The 22,236-nt window shown below is 35.7% G+C and overlaps 1 protein-coding gene across 2 annotated transcripts; it reads right to left on the bottom strand.

Moving 5' to 3' along the window:
* Window positions 1–18,192: 18,192 nt before the first annotated feature.
* LOC106368944 (auxin transporter-like protein 3) lies at window positions 18,193–21,054 on the bottom strand. 2 transcript variants are annotated; one of them, XM_013809023.3, is made up of 7 exons: window positions 20,817–21,054; window positions 20,362–20,547; window positions 20,172–20,284; window positions 19,898–20,081; window positions 19,693–19,790; window positions 19,148–19,613; window positions 18,193–18,729 (listed from the first exon to the last, which is right to left on the bottom strand). In XM_013809023.3, exons 1-7 carry the CDS (start codon window positions 20,988–20,990, stop codon window positions 18,535–18,537), a joined length of 1,416 nt encoding a protein of 471 aa, XP_013664477.2. In that variant the 5' UTR covers window positions 20,991–21,054; the 3' UTR covers window positions 18,193–18,534. The 2 variants fall into 2 exon arrangements, with proteins under 2 accessions (XP_013664477.2, XP_022569229.2); XM_022713508.2 differs by having other exon boundaries at window positions 19,898–19,976.
* Between the last annotated feature and the right edge of the window lie 1,182 nt (window positions 21,055–22,236).

The raw sequence follows: 22,236 nt of genomic DNA, 5'->3' as shown, positions 1-22,236 counted from the left end.
TTCCAATGTTATGGATGTGTTTTCTGAATAACGAGGTAGGTAGTGATTTTGTGAAGAGGTCGACTGCATTGTCGCATGATCTAACATATCTTACTTCGATCTCTTTATTCTTCTCGAGCTCTTGAGTGTATGAGAAGAACTTCGGAGGTATATGTTTGGTTCTATCGCTTTTGATATATCCTTCCTTCGTTTGAGCAACATGTTTGGTTCTATCGCTTTTGATATATCCTTCCTTCGTTTGGGCAACACATGCCGCGTTATCTTCATATAGAATAGTTGGCTCCGTATTTTCGCCAATCCCACTTCTTGAACAGATGTGTCGGCTTATTGATCTTAGCCATACACATTCTCTACTTGCTTCATGGAGTGCAATGATCTCAGCGTGATTTGAAGAAGTAGCAACAAGTGTCTGCTTCTGAGAACGCCAAGATATGGCGGTGCCTCCAATTGTAAAAACACATCCTGTCTGGGATCAAGCTTTGTGTGGATCTGACAAATAACTTGCATCTGCAAAACCAATCATTTGACCTTTTGAACTTTTAGGATAAAACAAGCCTAAATCAGTTGTTCCTTGAAGGTAACGAAAGACGTGTTTAATTCCATTCCAATGTCTTCGCGTACGAGACGAACTGAATCTCGCTAAAAGATTAATGGCAAAAGATATGTCAGGTCGAGTACAATTTGCAAGATACATAAGAGCTCCAATTGCACTTAAATATGGAGTTTCAGGACCAAATATTTCTTTATTTTCCTCAGATGGTCGAAACATATCATTTTCAACATTAAGTGATCTAACGACCATCGGGGTGCTAAGAGGAGTTGCTTTATCCATGTTAAAGCGTTTCAATACTCGTTTGGTATATGTAGACTGGTGTACAAATATACCCTTTTGAGAATGCTCAATTTGTAATCCTAGACAATATTTTGTCTGCCCGAGATCTTTCATCTTAAATTCTCCTTTCAGATAGTTTGATGCCTTTTGGATTTCGTTTTGAGTTCCAATAATATTAAGATCATCAACGTACACCGCGATTAAGAGCTGTGGTCGAAGGTGACCAGCTCTTGGATCAATGCCTCCTTGGGCATCACCATCTTGAGGCAGATTCTCCATATCAAACCCCAACCTTTGCAAATGAGCTTGTTGCTCTACTTCTCTTCTCTGTCTTCCAATCTCCCTCTCAAGTGCTCTAATGTTTTCAACTCTTGGAACTAGGTTTGTTGGACCTTTGCTCCTTGTGTTCATACACCTGAAATGCAAAGGGAGAAGAACAAAGAGAAGCAATAACACAATTAAATAAAAATTGACTTAGTCTCAAGCAAATGACTAAATCCCAATGTCACAATCAACTTAGAATTTGGCAACGGCGCCAATTTGGTGCAAGACTTTTCAAGGGTCCAAGATCAAATCAATGTAGTATAAAAGATTGTCGAACCAGTTCTAAGTGATTCTAAAGCAAAGAAAATGCAAGTTCATGCTTAAGCTAAGTGCGATCCGGTTTTAAGATGGTATGAACTAAGAACTAATAAGCTAATGCAATAAAGTAATGATCTTTCTTTCTCAATTTGAAGCAAGATGACTCATGGGGCTAGGCATTTGATCTTGGGTGATGTAGATCCAATCTAAGGGTGGCAAGGTATCAATCAAACACTTTCCTTATGCCTAGACACTAAGCTAAACAAGCTCTATCTCTAGATGAATGTTCTTTTGGTAAAGCAACTCAAGCATCTAATCTCTTAGGTTGAATGTTACTAAAACAAACATAGAGAACAAGTCTAATAGCAATCTTAACTCCTTTAGCAACTAATCTCTTAGGTAAAGCAAGCTAAAAGCATTGAAGAGTTGGTTCAGGCATTTCATCATACACCTTGTGGGCATGAAATGTCTAAAGATCTATTTTAGTATGATCGTGGCATTGAGAACCCTCAACAAGCAAGGAAACAAGTAAATCTAACACTAAACACCCTAGATCTTCTCTAATCACCCTTAATCACCCTAGCCCATGAATCCAAGATTAGTCTACTCACTAATAGACATGAATAACCCCAAAACCATGGATGATTCAAGGTTAAACATGATTAGAGAGCAAGATAATCAAGCAAAGATAAGAACTTATGATCAAGATTAGATCTTTCAACTCAAAGTTCTTTGTGATTAGATAGAAAATAAGATATCTCCTACTTTTGGATTACATGAGTATTTATATGTCTTTGGTAAACCTAATGGTTTCCATTAAAAAGTCTAAAAAACCCCTTTAAAAATATTAAAATTCGACTAAGGCAAAGACGCGACTCGGGTAGAAATCACGCGCTACAACCCGAGTTGGTTACCCCGCGTTGGACGTCGAGCAGATCCAACTTCACGCGCGCGGGTATGGCTCCCCGCGTCTCCCACCCCGAGTCGAGACATCGCGACTTCCTCCTCTTCGTGCGCGCGGGGTCACGATCCCGCGGCCCTTCAACCCGCGTCGTCGAGCTTCATCTCCTCTGTCGTGGTCAGCCACGAGTTCTCCATCTTCCTCGTCGTAGTCGAGAGCTTCAGTCGTCGTCGCATCAACAAGTCGCCACTACGCCCAGAGTCGCCGCCATGACCTCAGCTCGATCCATGACCGCATATCCTGAAGCTCCGGAGTCGTCGCTTCTCGCCGTCGCAGCCATCGTTTCTCGTCACGGAGAAGTGATCGACAACAATGGAGATGTTCCATCAATTTGCGAGCTTGATCCCTGGAGTTTCTTCTTTTTTTTACTTTGACCCCTGGACTTTCAAATTTGCAGAAACATCCTCCCGAATCAGCCCAATACTTTTAATGTTACAATCTGGCCCTCCGTGTATTCACAGGATGGTCCTCGGTTTTTAATTTCTTTCACTCTGGCCCCAAAGTCATAAAATTTACAAACTGACCCTTGATTTCGCCTCTAACTTCTCAATTGTGCAATCCAAACCCTGTTAAATGCAAATGGACAAATGTATGCAATATATACACCTAAATACAGTCTAGAATGATCATAATAATCTAAATTATGAATCTAAATCTCATCAAAATCACTAGATATCACCAACTTTTTTGAGACAATAGTGTCACCTTGTTTATTAGACCAGGTAAAAGAGTTACCAATGAAAGGCAGATCTGAGTTCTGTAGCTGATGTACACTGTAGAAATTCTCACATACCCAGAGGCGAAGAGAAAAGATCTGCGGAAGAGTGCTCCGTGGAGAATAGCGTTTGATTGAAATCTCCAAGCACTGTCCATGGACGTTGATTAACCTGAGAAGAGGCCGCTAGGAACCTGAGATCAGACCAAAGCTGCTTCTGAACCCTTTTGTCATTTGACCCATACACCATTGTTACTGCAAATTCTGATTTAACAAGGGGCAGCTTGACTATACATGTAATAGATTGGAGAGACTTGTGACATACTGAAACAATTACTGATGGGTGCCAAAGAACCCAAATTTTTCCTAAATCCGAGAACTCGTAATTACATTCATAGCGCCAACCAGGGAAGACTCTGCTGATGATTGAAGAGGCTTTATCCGGGTTGACGTGGGTCTCAACGAGACCACCAAAAAGAGGCTGATTTTTCTTCAGTCATTTCCTAACTCCGCGACGTTTTATTTTATCATTTATTCCTCTTATATTCCAGCAAAAAGTATCCATAAAGAGGTGAAAAAGTTAGAGATTTAGAGGGCCTCTAGCCCTGGCTTTTCCGTTGGATCGCTTTCTTATCTGCCTAGTCATAACTTGAATGAACCTGTCCACTTCTTCCGGTGAATGATAGTCTTCATTAGATAAACTTTCTGAACCCGAGGCAGAAGCTGTATCAGATCCTTTAGCTGAAATTCCTGAAGAGATAAACCCTGCACTGTCAAGGTCAACAACAACAAGATCATTCTGCCTAGATGGACCAGCAAGGCTGTTGTGCAATTGTTTCTGGGTAGCGTGATCCTTCTGAATTGTAACAGCAGGTGACACTCCAACAGCAGAAGAAGATACACCAGTTGCAACATTTGTTTCAACATCAGTAGCAAGATTTAGGGACTTTGCAGGGGTTTGAGTACGAACCACATCATGAGATTCTTTCCTGCTAGTCAGACTTTTGTTTGCAGAGGATTTCCTGATGTTACCATCAGCCTGGTGCTTCACAAATTTTCTTGGAGCTCGGTTTCTTTCCTTCTGGCTCGAGTTTCTTGGAGCTCGGTTTGACAAATTTTCGCCAATGATTAGCCGCAAGTTTTGCTTGATCGGAGATGGGAGCAGGTTCACCGTGGGGAGAAGCTGCTTGTTGTGTGTTCACTCACTATCCCGTCATTTTCTACTGGTACACATTGCTTAGTAGCTGGGGTCGGAGATGGTGGAGGTACAAATTCCCCTTCCTCGACGGTGGCTGTGACGGCACCGACGGATTTTGGTTGGGAAAGTTCATCAGGTCTGTCGACGTTGGTGATTGTGACAACACTGTTTTCCTCAGGCAAGGTCATGATTTCAGGGTTAGGGATTTCACTTTCTCTGTCGGTGTTGGTGGCTGAGACGGCACCATTCTGTTCAGATAGAGTCACGATTTCCCCTTCCTCTATGGTGGCTGTGACGGCACCTTCAATTTCTGAGCTAGGGATTTCATTGACTCTGTCGGCTGTGGTGGCTGTGACGGCACCATTCAGGTCTGTAAGGGCATCTTCAGGCTTCGACGATGCAGGAGGAGCACCTTCAGAGCTTGGGAAGTCCGGATCTACTGAAATTGCAACACCATTTTTCGCAGTTTCAGTTTCAGAGGAAACAGAGGAAGTGGAACCGGAGGGGCTACCACTGGCGGTCTTGTCTTTGTGCTTTTTCTTCTTAGTCATCGGATGCGGAGGAGACCGACGCCTTGCGAGGCGGCGGTGAGTGGTGAACGATAAGGACCTCAGTTTGTCGGGGAGGGAGGAGAGCACCGTTACACTTTTTCTGGTCTTTATCGTTTTACGAAGTTAAGATGGCTAGCTATTTATTTGCTAACAAACATAATATTGTTAAGCTCAAGAGTCTCCTCAAATTTGTAGCAACCTTGTATAGTTCCATTACAAACATGATAGCTTTCTTTCTTATAGCTAACTCAAACGTCAAAGTTTTATAGTTTATTTAGTGAAATTAATTTGTTACACTGTAAATTTACTATTTTTCATATGTAAATGCATGGCCACAACGATCAAGCTCTATGCATATTTTTCAACGTTAACTAGATACCACCACACATACATATATCGTAATTCGGCTGTGTTTAATAACCATGGCACTTTACGCCCTTAAATGAGCAAATACTACAATTTATCATATATCCGTACATTTGATTGGACACTGAATATCCCATTGCTTTTAGAATAGATGCATTTATTTACGCAAACTTCCTTGCATGCTTCTAGAGTAATTTTTGGATGTCTCATACAAAAGTTTGGGATGCATTGCCTTACGCAATAATCTACTCCCTTGTTCAATACGAAAAACACAACTATTTTTTTTTTTTTTTTTTTTTTTAAACTTCCGAAAAATCTTATAAACTTCCGAAAAACACAACCATGAAGGCATGAACATAGCAAGTTTACAAAAAAAAAAGGCATGAACATAGCAACAGTCACAGGACGTTGCATATTTTCTTCCACATTTGAGATATATGATGTGGCAACTCCGACAAAAATTTCCGATAGTCTTAATTCTCGGAAAATTTCCGACGTCTGAGCGAGAGCTTAGTGACAACTTACTAAGTTCATCGGAAGTTTATAAGATTTTTCCGACAAAAAGATTCTCTCGGAGACTTCTCGTTAAAGTTCTCGGAACATTCTCGGTTGGTACCGACAGGTGAAACTTCTCGGTAAATGGTTGGTGATACTTGTCGGAAAGTTAAACAGTGTTAAAATAGATTATATATCTCGTCGGTTAATCTCTGTTCCGATGAACATCCATCAAAACCATCGTCGGAATAGTTTCAAATGTTTTGTGTTCTGTACACGAACATGTATTAAACAGTTGATAATATAAATAATATATATAATGCAATTACTCTAATATTTAAACTTAAATTTATAACTTTTAATTGTGTGGTGTATATCGATTGCATGATTTTTTCACGAAAGCCTATGTAGGTAACTAATTTTTATTTAATATAACATATAATTCTTTCTTATCTTGATTCTCCACAGATCTCTCTTCTTCTCTTCCTTAATTTTCATCCATGTTTTATTTTTCTCTTCTTATACTTCTTCTGTTTCTTTTAGATCTGTGATTCTTTCAAAATAAATCACCACCGCTTCAGCTCCTCGGACCACCATCGCCATCTCTCCAGCTCCAAGGACCGCTATCGCCACCACTGCAGCTCCTTGGACCGCTTCGCCACCGCCTCAACTCCTTGCACACCACCCTGCCATTGCCGCTCACTCTCCCTTCACTGTGAAGGCTTCACACGCTACATCTCCAACTTCATATTCACACTTTAGATCTACGCTGTTGCACCCTACGCCGAGACTATCGTACCCGAAGCCCTTACACGGCCACCGGCAACATCGTTCGTAAATATAGTTTTATTGTATTTTATATTGTTTATTTTTAAAAATTTTATATTTAATTTGGTTATTTGTAAATGTAATACACATTTGATAATTTTAATATTATTTGATTTTTATTTGATATATTTCATTATTTTGTTTTTTTTTATTTAAAAAGATTAAATTGTCGGAAGTTCGTCGGTGTTATATACATAGGAATTTTCTCAGAATTTTCCAATCACTTTCCGATAAAAGCTTCCGACGATATCTCTTATCGGAATTTACCGATTTATTTCCGAGAACGTCTTATTTCCGAGACCCAAACTCCGACTATTTTTTTTATTCTCGGAAAATAGTGGGAACACGCCATTACCGACTAACTTTCGATTAATATGCCTCTCGGAGTTGGGCGTTATTCTTGTAGTGTATATGTTGTGGTATTGAAAAGCTTAAGCCCGTTAACATAAATTTAGAATTTAATATTTAATGAAATAGGGCCCTAACTATTGCATGCTTTATTTTAAAGGGAATAACCCATCAACATTTTTTGTGGTCAAGTATGTATCTTTTATTATGTGTGTATTGAACTATATGCAATGTAAGATCATATTTTAAAACTATTGTTTTCTAAGTTGTGAACATTTACATTCTGAAGTTTATTGGAACCATCTATTTTTAGGATATGAAAAAAAAATCGATTGTCAAAATGTGGAAGACATATATGATCATGATAGAGATTGGCCACTACAAGCAGACGCAACATTTGGAAGTGTGGATGATGAGTATCAATCAATTCGCACTACAAGAAAACAGGGGGATTCTGATGGCCGAAATCGTCGGAAATTCGTCGGAATAGACCGATTCCGACGAATTTCCGACGAACCTGTCCGTCGGTATCGTTTTGTCGGAAAAAAAAATTCGTTGGAATTTCGTCAGAACTTCCGACGACTTTCTGACGAATACCGAGAAACGTCATTCTGACGAACTTCCGACGATATTACGATGCGGACACACGAGACCAGAGTTCATCGAAAAAACTATGTACCGACGGAGAACGTTCCTCGGACAATTCCGACGTAGTGGATTCCTCGGTGTATTCCGACAAACTTTGGGCGTCGGAATATACTGACGGACAATGGTCGTCGGAATATACCGACGGATATTTGTTCGTCGGTATATTCCGACGAAAATTGGTCGTCGGTACATTCCGACGGATATTTGTCCGTTGGTATATTCCGACGACCATTGTCCATCGGTATATACCAATTTTAAAAACGAATTAATTTTGCATTTTTATATATTTTTTTATATTAATAAATTAAAAAAATTAGAAATTTAAAACTAATAATATTATATAATTTAAATTCATACAAACCGAAATAGAAAAAAACATTCAGAAAGTTTAAAATTTATACAAACCGAAATAGAAAAAAAAAACATTCCGAAAGTTTTAAAAAGCCGAAAAAAACTAAGATGAACTCGAAGACATCAAAGGATCTAGCTTCTGCATTATCTCGGTGTTGAACTTCTTCTGGGATGCCAACTCAGCAAGGATAGTGGCATTCTCCGAACGGATAGTGGCATTCTCCGAAAGGATAGTGGTGTTCTGCTCCTCCAATGCCCCAATCCGTTCATCTTTGTCATGTAGCTCCTCGAGAATCATGGGATCGGCATACGGAGCTTGCGAAGAAGATGCCGGATACGAAGAAGCACGGCGGGCCAACCCAACTAAACGGCCTCCTTTCCTTTTAGGAACCGCCTACAAAAATATTTAAAGTAAGTAAATAGGGACAAGTTAGTAATCGACATTATAAAAAAAATATATTAATAAAAAAATTACCTTTTCAACCATCTCATTTATTTGCAATAGAGACAAGTTGGTTGAAGCTCCCGTAGAGTCGCCGTCATCAGAGAGAGGCTGAGATTGAGATACTATTTCAACTTCCACCAAAACAACGACACCTTTGATCACGGGGTCCTGAATTTGACCAGTCGTCTTGTTAGTGTGAGCCACCTTAATGAGTTAGAGACGATCAACAGGATTACCGTCATTTGCTTCGATCTAAAAAAACCGACATTAAAGGAATATATAAAATATTTATTTAAAAAATATAAAGATAAATAATAATAAAAAACTTACAAGTTCATCCTCCTTAGTAGACATAGAGCAAGCGCCGAGGTTGTGCACATACATACCTTTCCCGCCACGATCGCTCTTCCGGTTCTTGGAGTTCCTAGAAGACGTCTCTGCAGTTTCTTCCTTCTCCCAATGAGCTATCAACTGCTCCCACACCGTCCCGTTGATGAACCGTGGCCTCTTGTTCTTCTGCCAAACTGTCTTCCACGCGTTTATCTGCTTTGTATAAGAGTCCATGGCCTTTTCGTTGAATTTCTTACGGACTGTTTCCGTAAGATCGGAGTGCCAGTTGAACTCTTGGTACAAAACAAACACAATTTAATAAGTAAATATATTAAAAAAAATGTAAAAACTTTAAAAAAATGAAGAGTTACTATACCGCAAACTGACGAAACCACAACTCTCGTTCGTCGGAAGGGATCACACTCCACTTTGGATATCCAAAACAGAGCATGGAGTACATCATCTGGTTGATGCTCCGGCTAATGCCATTTTTCGACTTGGTGAACCTTTAAAAAAAATACAAGTTAGCAAGTTAATTAAAGGAAAAAAACATAACGGTACAAATAAAAAAAATACTAACCAAGTGCTATGGCCTCGTCGTGGGTTGGGTTGGAGAACCGGGAGATGCTCTCGACCTGGTTGTTGAACCAATAGATGAACCGGCATGACCCCCGGATCCTGTTGAGCAGCAGCGTGAGGGGCAGCGGGAGCTGGAGCGGGAATATATGCGGGAACCGAGTCATGAGACGATCCCGATGCACGGGAACTGCTCACCAAACTACGTCGAAGACGGGCTGGTTCTTCTCAATATGCATGACATCTAAATTATGCCGCAATAGATGACTCTCCCAATATGGCAGATCCCAGAAAATATTCTTTTTGTGCCAGTTATGTAGCTCTCCAACCGCATTGACTCGAATGTTTTCATGTCCACCTACATCTGGCGTCCTTTCTGCATCAAAATACCTAAACTGCTTCAACAAATCTTTCCCACTAACTTCCTCAGGTGGACCATCAAACACCTGCTTGTTCTTCGTAAACGAAGTCTTACTCCTGCGGTATGGATGATCAGGAGGTAGAAATCGTCTGTGACAGTCAAACCAACACGTTTTCCTTCCGTTCTTTAGTTGGAAAGCATCTGTGTCATCTTGACAATATGGACATGATAGCTTCCCATGTGTTGTCCATCCAGATAACATACCATATGCTGGAAAGTCACTTATTGTCCACATAAGTACTGCCCGCATCTGAAAGTTTTCTTTGCACGAAACATCGTATGTCTCAAAACCATGCGCCCATAGTTGTTGCAACTCATATATCAGTGGTTGAAGAAACACATCTAGTGATCTTTTAGGATGATCTGGCCCGGGGACAAGAATTGAGAGAAACAAAAACTCTCGTCGCATGCACAAGCTCGGCCGTAAGTTGTACGGTGTCACAATAACTGGCCATAGAGAATACTGTCTTCCATGCTTTCCAAATGAGCTGAAACCATCAGTAGATAATCCAAGATAAACATTTCTTCTCTCTTCCGCAAATTCTGGATATGTTGACTGGAAATGTTTCCAAGCCTTCGCATCTGAAGGATGTCTAATCTCACCATTTGTGGAATGCTCTGCATGCCATCTCCTTGCTTTTGCTGTGCGCTCACACTGATACAACCTCTTCAATCTTTCCGTCAAAGGCAAATACCACATTCTTTTGAATGGGATCGGAACTCTTCCCCTCGTCTCCTGATAACGAGGTTTCCCACAAAATTTGCATACATTTCGTGTCTCATCCGCTCTCCAGTAGATCATGCAGTTGTCAATACATACATCTATCACTTCATACGGTAGTTGAAGACCTGCAAGAAGTTTCTGAACCTCGTAGTATGAACCCGGTGCAAGGTTATCCTCAGGTAGAATACCTTTGACAAAATCAGTAATCGCATCCATACATTCTTCAGCCAAATTATAGTCTGTCTTAATACCCATTAATCTAGCTGCAGATGATAAGACTGAATTACCATCTCTACAATTTTGATACAAAGGTTCTTTTCCTGCATCCAACATGTCAAAAAATCTCCTAGATTCGGGATTTGGTTCTTCCCCTCTATAATGATCATGTACCATCTGCTCAGTACCTACACCATAATCTATATCCGTTCTAGATTCTTCTAACCTAATATCAGGCTGAAGTTCACTAACAGGCTGAGGTTCGCTAGTGCTACCATATTCATAACCAGTTTCCCCATGAAGGTACCAAACTTTATAATTACGTGAAAACCCTTTCATATACAAATGAGTCCAAACATCAAATTCTTTTATAACCTTATTATTATTGCAAGAAGAGCAGGGACATCTTAACATACCACTTTTTGCATCCGGTTGCTGTTGACCAAGCCTCATGAATTCTCCAATCCCTTGAACGTATTCTTCCGTAAGCAAATTGGTGTTCGGATCCAAATGAGGTTTATCCATCCACGAACGATAATAAACTTCTGAAGACATGATTTTCACGGAATTGTTATGACTAAAGAGAATGAAGAGAGAATGAAGTGTGAATGAGTTGAATGAGGAGGGGTTGTATTTATAGAAAATTGCTTACGGCCCTCCGACGACTTTCCGACGAAATTCTGACGGATGTAAAGCAGTCCGTCGGAATTCCGTCGGTATTGTCCAATCTCAAACGGCTATACAACGGTCATATATATTTGTCGGCAACGGTCACATGGTTCGTCGGAAATTCGTCGGAAAATTCCGACGGAATTCTGACGAATTTACTGTTAATCGGAATGTCGTCGGAAATTCGTCGGAATATACCGACGAACTTCCGACGACTACAACGGTTACATTTTTTATCGGAATGTCGTCGAAAAGTCGTCGGAAAATTCCGACGACCCTTGTTTCGTCTGAATTCCGTCGGAAATGGCTGACGAAATTCCGACGACTTCAATTTTTTGGATTTGGTCGGAAATTGGTCGGTAATCCGTCACAAATGTCCGACGACGTTGATGTCCGTCGGAACCTTCGTCGGAATTCGGCGTGTTTTCTTGTAGTGTCGGGACAAATGTGTATCAAACAAGACTTATAAAAGAAAATGCACATAATGAACATATATATATATATATATCAAAGCATAAGTATACAAGAAGTCATATATGATTATGAGAAACCCTCCAACGCATAAGCTTACAAACCTGTCATGTAAATACCCATCTCGTCTTCTTTTTTTGGGTGAAACCTACTTTAATATGGATTTTTAATGATTTCCTTTGTAACTGGGATATATCACTATATGCTGAAGTTCAAACTTAGCCCATTAGTCATGTGAAAAAAAACTGTATATTCTTGTCAGTTCTACAATGACCAAGGGAAAAAAAGGCTTATTGGCGATATAGCTATATATGAATAATAAATTAAGTAACTAACACTAATTTTGACATAATTTAGTGTCAGGCTTTTTGGTATCATTTCATCCGGTTCTACTTCTTCACGTAACAGGTTGTCTGTTACAATTCCAAAAATGAAATACGTGGTCATTTTTTTGCGGTACATAACTATACATAGTGCATATGGCAGCTGTAATTAACACATATGATGTAAAGTAGGCTGTGACATGAGTGTATAATAATTGTACGCGTTACACAACGTATGTTACGTAAGGGAGAGTCCATTCCTCTCATTACTATTCTATATGGAATAGTATAGATTATGAAATGAAATCCAAGACATAAATATTGTCATATTATCCAACTGGAAACCCCAAGCATACTTAAACCGAACCCTATCAACTAAGAACTAAATCCTAAACGAAAAGGTAAACTCTAATACAATATAAACCCCAAAATTCTATAAACTAAACGTAAACTAATCACTAAACAATCCATGTGAATATAAACCACAATTTCTCTGAATATAAACTAAACCCCATGAACTAATCAATAAGCCATAAAGTATGCTTTCAAAAACTAAAACTTATCCAATAATCACTAAACAATACACAGAAAATATAAACCATCATCCAAGTATCAAATAGGAAAATATTATATACAAGTATGAATTTGGAAGATACATAAGATGGTATTAAAACGTCCAATATAGAACACGAGTGCTAATAAAATTAATTTTCATTCTATGTATGTCAGATTACATAGAAATAAGAAATATATACTTTAACAAAATAACCGTGTTATATAGAAGCTAATGTGTGCTTGATATAATATAATGAATAAACATCACATAGAAGGTATGGGACCCCATCTTCAAGACTCTCTCAAACAGTGACACATTCAACATAGCCAGGTCATCATCTTTTAATGTACTCTTGATCACCTCAATCCAACGGAGGGTGAAATAGTTGTTCACATTTTGTATTTCCAGTTGGTTCAAATCTTGTCTCAAACAATCTACTTGGAAAACTTAAATCATCCATGCCAAACCTGAAAAAGGAAGGTCATAGCGGCAACAATTAGTATAAAGAGTCTATTGTATTGTATGTAGAAAATAACTTTTTTTATGGCAAACATCAAAATTATTGATAAAGGATTGTAATGTACATACACTCTTCGCATGCTATTCCATTTCACATAGAATCGTGTGAACCAACAATTTATTATATTCCATCTCATATAGAATTTCCTAATAGATTTCAGTCGATGTCTAGATCACGAAGAAAAACCTAGATTTCAGTCGATGTCCAGATCACGAAGAAAAACCTATGTGTTGTTCCATTTCGAATAGAATAAGCCTAACAAATCGTTGATAAAGAATTATAAAGTACATATGTTGCAGATCATGCTTTCCATCTCAAATAAAACATTCCTAATAGATTGCATGCTATGTCGAGAAAAAGAAAAACTTATGTTCCATTTCATTTCATATATAATAGGCCTAACAGATCTCATGATATGTCCAGACGAAGAAAGCCTAAGTATTGCAGATGCTATTCCATACGACAAACTATATTACTACAGTATATACTATGTATCTCTGCAAAAAGCACAGTTCAAATCTACGAAGGAGTAAAAACAACCAGGGAAACCACAACTCTGACTAAATTGTGGCACTTCATAGTCGGAAAGCAAATCCAAGATTCAACGGCAACGAGTTTGTAGATTTTACAATTATAATATCCTAGTTCCGACTATAGCCAAAATAGAAAAGAGAACAACATCATATGAAGATAATCAAAGTAAATACACAAGAGCTTACAGTGGGTTAAGAAATCTGACAAGAATCGAGGGTGTGAAGTCAAATAGGCATGAATTGTTACTTGTTGCCGCTGTAACTTTACCGCTGTCGTGTGGCCTTTGATTTCAGAAGCAGGAAGAGCAAGAAGGTTAGGAAGAAAAGTAAAAAAGAAGATGTGAAGGCAATTAAGCCACAAGTTACATTTTACAGATAATAATTAAGTTTTTTAAATTATTTTTTGGCTGCAGATTTCACTGGTTAGAAAAAGGGATAATACCGTATTATTATAGAAAAATAACGCCGTGTATATAAATGTTAGGGAAATTGGTTAAACAATGAATTAGATGTTTTTTCTGGTTTTACAGCTCAATTTTCTAAAAAAAATACTCAAATGAAGTTCTATAGTGGGCGAACGATTAATCTAATGCCGCAATTGAATTATTCAAGTTTGAAATTAATGCACCACTATATCACCACTGTTAGTTTAAAGTAGAGTGTTCTGGTTCGGGTAACACAAATGCAATTAGTCTAGAAGTCACATTTGGGTACACCTTTGTTTATAGACTTAAGGCCATGATTATCGCATGATTTAAAGGCGTTTCTTAACCAAAACTAATGGCGGTCCCCACTGAAAATTATAAAAACCGGTGACAGAAACAACAAAATAATGATCGATCCTTAAGGAATTTTTTCACTGTTCGCAGCTCCACCGATACGTGGCGGTCCGCGATTGGTTTGTCTTTTAATTAATTTTTTTTGTTTTAATCAGACAAAAAAAAATAAAAAAATTATGAAACCCATATGGGGCCAGAGCATAATTAATGTGAAGTTCTTAGGATGAGGTTCTTAGCGGAATATAAGAATCCGTCTCTTAACTTTTAAGTAAAAAAGCTAAGAACCGGTTCTTAAATATCTGAAAAGTTCTTAGGATGAGGTTCTTAGCGGAATATAAGAACTCGTCTCTTAACTTTTAACTAAAAAAACTAAGAACCGACTCTTAAATAAGATCTTTAAGAACCGGTTCTTAGCTTTTTTAGTTAAAAGTTAAGAAACCGATTCTTATATTCCGCTAAGAACTTTATCATAAGAAGCTCCTGTTAATCATGGTTTTATAGCCTTATAAGGTTAATGATGCTCTTACTCGTCAACTCGTCATACACCTAATTAATCCGAAGTTGGCATGTGATGTGTAGCTTTTTCTCTGAAGTTTAGGGTATGCAAAAATAAATAAAAAGGTGAAGATATCGAAGATGATTTTTTTCCGCCATGGCCCCACGCACGTGCGAGCTTATCCACACGCTTTGTCATTCTTTATCTTACTTTTTTTGCTCATTGCATAGAATTCAGTAGGTGTTCACTATTCTCTTTTTTCGCAATCGTACGCGAAGGCTGAGCATAACGTGAGAACGTGTTCTATCTTGAATTTTTGTGTCTTGTCGTATTCTCGTAAATTTTCTAGAAATTTGATCAAAACTCTTTTTCCATTTGTAAATAAAAATTAGTTGTCTACTTCTGATTTAAAGTTTGTTCTTGTCGGATATTTTGTTTTTAACAAGTTACTTATTCTTACTTGCTCTTAAATCTTAACCTATTTGAATTCTTGATTGTATTATCACAATCCTGATTTTGGAATTTCCTGGTGGCAAAACAAACCATAAACCATGTATACTTAGTTATTTGTGTGTTGATAACAAAGGGAACAAATATCATTAACAAAAACTTCAATTTATATTCATAGAAAAGGATAATTACAATAAAGTACTGTTGGATTTGTTCGTGCCCGCATAGTTTTTCCAAAATTATTTTCATTATAGATTTTCACATCGTAGTTTTCACATCTACAGCATTGCGGTCATACAAAATGTATTAAGAAAGAAAAATATCAATTGAACAAAGTTTAAATATTTTCAATCCAAAGTGAACCGTATATATATATATATATATATATATATATATTTGTTGGTTTATGACGTTTTAATGAAAACACATACAAAAAATATTTTAAAATAATAATACCTACGGAAAATCTTTAAAAAAGATAACTCTATTTTCTCTAAACATTGCCAAATTTCGTCATTTTCCTTGTTAACTTCTTCTTTTGTAATATATCACTGACTCACTGGCTGCAACACAAGAAAATTAGGTTAAATACATATTCAGTAATAGATTGTGATCACATCTTTTGTATCATTTCTTTCTTTTTTTTTGTAACTTGGCTTGTATCATTTCATATTTTCCATATTGTTTTTGTAATCGTTAATATTTTGTCTATTTCTTTAGCAGGTAGAGAAATTGGCAGAATGGTGACCCGACTACCCATGATATTGATTGGAGTACGTATGCAAGTTAGAAAGCTAGTCAGAAAACAGCATATTAGATATGAAATCTATGAAAAAGCGTTTATTGTGTTTGATAAAAATAACTTTTGAAACTTAAAATCTTAAAAGAAAAAAATTTAAAATTTTATTAACAAGAAATATCACCGGAAAGAAACATATTACCAAAACTTGACTCCAACAGGACACTAGACAAGTAAATAGACATAAGCATGATGAAGAAAAGTTACTTATTCTGAGTTTTCTCGAAACTTTATTTATAATATGTGTTGATTGAAAATTTGTAGTTTCTTTTTTTGGATAGTAACTGGTAAGAAAGAGTGGTTAGTCAAATGTCTCCATCTCGCAAAATCAACACAAATGTCAGGACCAGATAGTGAGCTTGTTCCTACTTAATTATAGCGAGCTGAAATGATAGATCGTTAGGTTTATTTTTCTTTATCGTTCTTTTAGTTGTTGTTATTGTTGTGGAACTTATACCTCAACTACACCCCAATGAACGAGTTGATACTTGATATCATGAACCCTAACAAGAGCAATAATGTATTATTCGGTTGATTTATTTCAGTTTTTGATGCTAGTTGAGTCTAAACAACAATTTAATCGGTTGGTGATATGAGAATCTGACCGGATTGTAAAGGCCAACTAATAATTGTAAAAAGGCCGCCTGTCCTAAGTACTAACTCCTTTCACACTGAGTCACTGACACAAGCTGCCATAGCCTTTTTGCCTCCTTTTTATTTTATTTTTTTATAAGTCAGAAATTGTTCATTTTTTCCGAAAATTCGCCTTTCATTTCGTTTTCATTATGATGTGATTTGCTTATTTCCCCTACGATAAACTATTGCATTGTTTTGAAGAAACTCTCTAATTCAACTAGATAAAATTACTATTAATTGGCTTAAATGGGGGACAAATGTGCCACTCCCCAGGTCTAATCAGATGTCCCTCCCTTTTCTTTTTGACTGAATGTCCCTTCTTTTTTTAATTGTTAAGAATCTAAAATTTTAAAATATTTATAATTTTTAACAAAATATAAAATTTAAAAAGATTTATGTGCATATTTTTTTATCTTAGCACAAACTAAAGTTATTTGAAATATTTTAAAAACAAACATTATAAAAAATTGAATCAATACTAATTTTAAAATATTGAACCGACCTTTTATATTATACAAATTACTAAGTGCTTTCATGCACCACATGCACTGATAAAAAATATATTATTATTTTAGATTTTATTATTTTCTTAGTAATATTTTAATATGAACTTTGATTTAATTAAATATAAATTAAGATAAAATAAATAATTTTTATTTAATTTTTATTTAAAATATATATGCATATATTTAAAATTATCATCTTAGATAATTTTTATCTATTTCTTTTAGATAAAAATATATTAAATCAACTTGTATAAAATTAATATAAAATTTGTGTAATTATCAAAAATTAAAACTAAACAATATTTCTATTTTTTCTAAAAATTATAAAAAATAATAATATTACAATTAAAAATTTATAGTTTTTTTTTAAATTGTAAAAAAATTGAAAATAATTGTTAGTAATAAATTCGTATAATTATAAAAAATTGAAATAAATAATACTTTGAAATTTGTAGAATATTATTATATTTATATTATTATATAGTTTAATGTCATATTTGAATAGATTTATTTTAACGATGATGCATAATTTACTACCATGTTTTAAAAAGTTTTCTAAAAATATAAATAAACATTACTTATTTACAAATATAAATAATTGTTTATGTCACATTTAACAAACATTTAACAATAAAACTTGTCATTGTAGTGATGCGTGTCAAAATCAGTTTCAAATAATGACTAGTGGATATATTATAAATTATAGCTTATCAATTAAATCATGCATTTCCATAACATCGTGTCATCACGCTGAGTCCATAAATTGTTGTTAATTTTCATCAAAATCTTAGTGTTCATCAATGAACAAAACAAAAGAAATTGTTCTCTTTAATTACGCAAAACAATACTAGGTTGTTAGAGAATACGTTATGGAATTTTTCTTTTTAATAGTACAAAAATAAAGAGATCACACAAACACACGGAAAAATACACAATCTATGAAAGAACACTAATTAAAAATTGGGTTGGCCTAAGATAGCCATCACACCTTAACTAAGGAAGTTAAAAAAAAAACAATTACCAAATGCAACTCAACATAACAAATAAACAAACCCAAAGTAAAAGATTATTGTCGTCAAACAATTACAATGGATGTGATTTTCAGTAAATTGTAAAAGCATAGATATAATAATATAGTCGATCTTCAAACAAAAAACCTTCAGATGAAACCCTCTTTCTAGAAGGTCTTGAATGTCCAATATGTAAATATCAAGGCTTGTGAGGTGGGCACTGGTAGCATTTGGTGAATAGACCAAAAGTGTTGATTTGGCGAACAAAATTGACCATACTTGCCCATCCCCCGAACCCGAATCCAACTACGAACACCCAAACCACCACGAATATGTTTATGCAATAAGTCCCCATCCATCCTCCCACCACTCGTGGAGGTCTCTCCACCGCGTTCTGTCCATGATATATCGATATTAACAATTGCTAAGTAGATGATTTAACCAAAATCAGTATATATATTATGTATTTAATAGTAATAGACATGTTGAACTAAGTAACATTTTAAATTAAATTGAATTTTAAACAATTTTATATAATCAATTGACGGATTTACTAATAACCAATTGGTTTTTATAAGTTTTAACAATGTTACTATAAGAAAACAAACTATTCCTAATTATCATATCTGATGGATTTCGGGCGAATTTGATAGTGCTTATTTCACTGGGATTCTGTCGGGAATTCATGAGGGATTTGATTAAAGTCGGGAGTTCTAACGGAAATGACTATGTTTTTAGTGTGTTTCTTACGAAAAAATAATCATAATTATAAAACAATAATACTGTATGTGAAAGAAGGGAAAAGATCTAACCTCTCTGGAAGGGGCAGGAGCAAAAGTAAGCATATGAGCCAAAGCAGGGATGATGTAGACAGTGAAGCTGACTAGGAGAGATCCGACAGCTGAATTGATTGGTCCGAAAAAAGGAAAGATAATTGCTAAGAACCATATCGGTACAACCACTGGTAACCTAGCCATGGCTCTTTTGAACATGCTCTTCGTCTCATGCACACCTATCAGTTTCTCCCACACAAAATATAACGGTGTGGACGCAAATCCAAACGTTATAAACTGATGGATAAGCATGAGTATCACCGCAGTGTCTCTAAACCCGGACTTAGGGAGAAGAGAGAGAGCATTGGAATGAGTTAACAATTGATCGCCAAACGCCCAATAAACCGCAGACGCAGAGGGTAGCGTCAGTGTTAATACGTATATAGTCGCCAGTAGATATATCGCCTTGAACTTTTGCGGTTTCCACATAGCATGCATTATCTCCCTAATTACAATGTTTTTAGTATATAGTTAATAATAGAACATGGAGCAACTTTTACTTTTATCAACTAAAAAATGCTTACACGGTGACGGCGTGACCACCGAAGGTGTAGAGAATGTTGGTCGCTCCGGTGAAGTAGAGAACCATTGTTGTTGGACCCGAGTGTTTCACATCCTCAGCCTTTTTAAAGTAAAAGCTTAAACGTAAATAACATTAACCAGGACTATATAATTACACAAAGGGTCGCTTATACAAATAAAACAACATGTGATTGTTAATTAAATGACCTGGCCGTGGAGAAGAGAAGCAACGGTGAGATACCAAGAAGTGTAAGTGGTCATAGCGAGTCCGAGGAATGACCAGATTCTATAGTTATGGAAAGAAGGAATAAAAACAGTTGTTGCACAACATGCCCCAAATATGTATGTCCATGTCCTCTTATCCAATTTATCATTAATATAATATATATTGCTGCAATAAATCAATTTTATTTTTGTAAGAAAAGACTAGTGTCCAAATTCGAAAAGTAGTAAACAAAAAGAAAAACAAATAGTAATTAACCTGGCACAAGCAATGAGTTGAATAACAGATCCAAATAGAAGAAACGTGCAATTAAAGATCAATCCAATGTTCCTCCAATGTTTCCCCAGCAATCCATCCAACACTTCAAACCACTTTTAAGGGAATAATAAAACTAAAATTAAAAAACCAAACATTATAATTGTGATTAATTCTAAAGAATGAAATAAACCTGAATAACGTGGTTACGGAAATCAAACTTCTCCCGCTCTTTACGAGTTCGATATTCAACGTAGAGAACACTAATGAGGTAAGCAGTCCAGCTTCCCATTAATCCATAAAAGAGTTGAAACAATATTCCCGACATCATCCCAAGTTGTGAGAATGAGTATGGTAATGTCAACAGTACTTGTGCCACCTATCCATTTACATTATTGTTACAATTTTAGAGACGACAATACACATGTATATATTTACGTATAAGACTATGATATATCAAGGCCGGGGCATAATAAGATGAAAATTTTGCCCTTAAGCACCAAAATATAAGTGGTTAATATGTATATATGATTTGGTCTTCAAATTGATTAAGAAAAATATATGTAGAAGACTAGTAGTTATTTAGTGGAGTAATTGCTTAAGCTTCATGAATCTCAAGACCGGTAGGTGATGTATGAATATATATACCTGATTTGAAGCACAGCTAAACCAAGCATCGTAAACAGAACCTCCATGCCAGAAGAAGTTAGAGAGTTTTGTTTTAGCTGAAGAATCATTATTATTAATACTTCTACTTTCTTCTTCTCTCTCCATTTCTAAGTAACTCCCTGCGATTACAGTCTCTATCTTCTCTGCCGCCATGATCACTTCTTCTTCTTCTTCTTCTTCTTCTCTCAGTTTCTTAGCTTCTCTTTTCCACTCTTTATATAGAGTTTTTTTTACTCTCTGTATGCAATAATTGAGTTGTGTCACCTACTTGTAACTGTTACTGTTTTAGACGAGCATATATTAGTTTTAATGGGTTTGATTTATTCGTTGGGCTTATGGGCCACATGTCTTGAGTACTACACGAGCGGGTAGGCCGACTTTTAGATTGTTAATTATAATTTGACCCCGATAATATGCGAAAAGAGGTTGCACTAATTACAAATTAAGAAAAGTAAAAACGCGGAAAGAGGGTACACTCATTATAAGTTAAGGAAAATAAAGAGACTATAATAATCATTGTAATAAACTGATAATAATAGAAGCGACGCCAATGATGATCTTTTTCGTCTTCCTCTAAAGAAATGATAAACTACAATTATCATTAACGATTATTTTTAATCATGATTGTAACAACTAACCAGTAGTATAAAGGTTGAATCTTTTGTGTTTTTGGTTTAAGCTATTTGGATATGAAATATTAATGTTCTTTTAACTAAAAATTTTAAAAGTAAATTATGAATACACTACAAGAAAACAGTGGCATACTGAGAGAAAAAATCGTCGGTATGTCGTCGGAATAACGATATTCCAACGACATACCGACGAAAAAAATCCTCGGAAATAACTCCTCGGAAATTCATCTTACCTCGGAAATCCCTCGGAAATTTTCGACGAAATTCCGAGGAAATGAATTTCCTCGGAATATTCCGAGGTCGGAATATTCCGAGGACTTTTTTCGTCGGAAATTCTTGTCGTCGGAATATTCCGAGGGATACACTTCCTCGGAATATTTCCAAAATTTTTTAAAAAAATTATAAATTTATTTTTTTAAATTGAAATTCGAAAATATAAAATTAAAATTGAAATACAAAACATATTTAAAATACAAAAAATAATAAAATAGTTTTTATAAATAAAAAAAATGTTTTATAAATACAAAATTAGTTTTAATAAATATAAATATTTTTATAAATATGAAATCATCTTTTTATAAATACAAAATAGCTTTTATAAATACAAAAAATAATAAAATAGTGTTTATAAATAAAAAAAATGTTTTATAAATACATAATTAGTTTTAATAAATATAAATATTTTTATAAATATGAAATCATCTTTTTATAAATACAAAAAATAATAAAATAGTGTTTATAAATCAAAAAAATGTTTTATAAATACA

This window comes from Brassica napus, chromosome C6 (genome assembly GCF_020379485.1).
Source record: "Brassica napus cultivar Da-Ae chromosome C6, Da-Ae, whole genome shotgun sequence".
Taxonomy (NCBI): Eukaryota; Viridiplantae; Streptophyta; class Magnoliopsida; order Brassicales; family Brassicaceae; genus Brassica; species Brassica napus.
The sequence above is the reverse complement of the archived record's forward strand: the minus strand, read 5'-3'. Positions and strand labels throughout refer to the sequence as shown.

Bases quoted from the DNA above. Each gene is read 5' to 3' on its own strand.
- LOC106368944 (XM_013809023.3), bottom strand. From the start codon at position 20,990: ATGGCGGCAGAGAAGATAGAGACTGTAATCGCAGGGAGTTACTTAGAA. The intron at 20,082-20,171 runs GTTAATTACTAT...GATTTATTGCAG, and splicing joins CAACTCATTGCTTGTGCCAG to CAATATATATTATATTAATG. The intron at 18,730-19,147 runs GTTAGATCTTTT...TATCATGGACAG, and splicing joins CTCCTGCCCCTTCCAGAGAG to AACGCGGTGGAGAGACCTCC.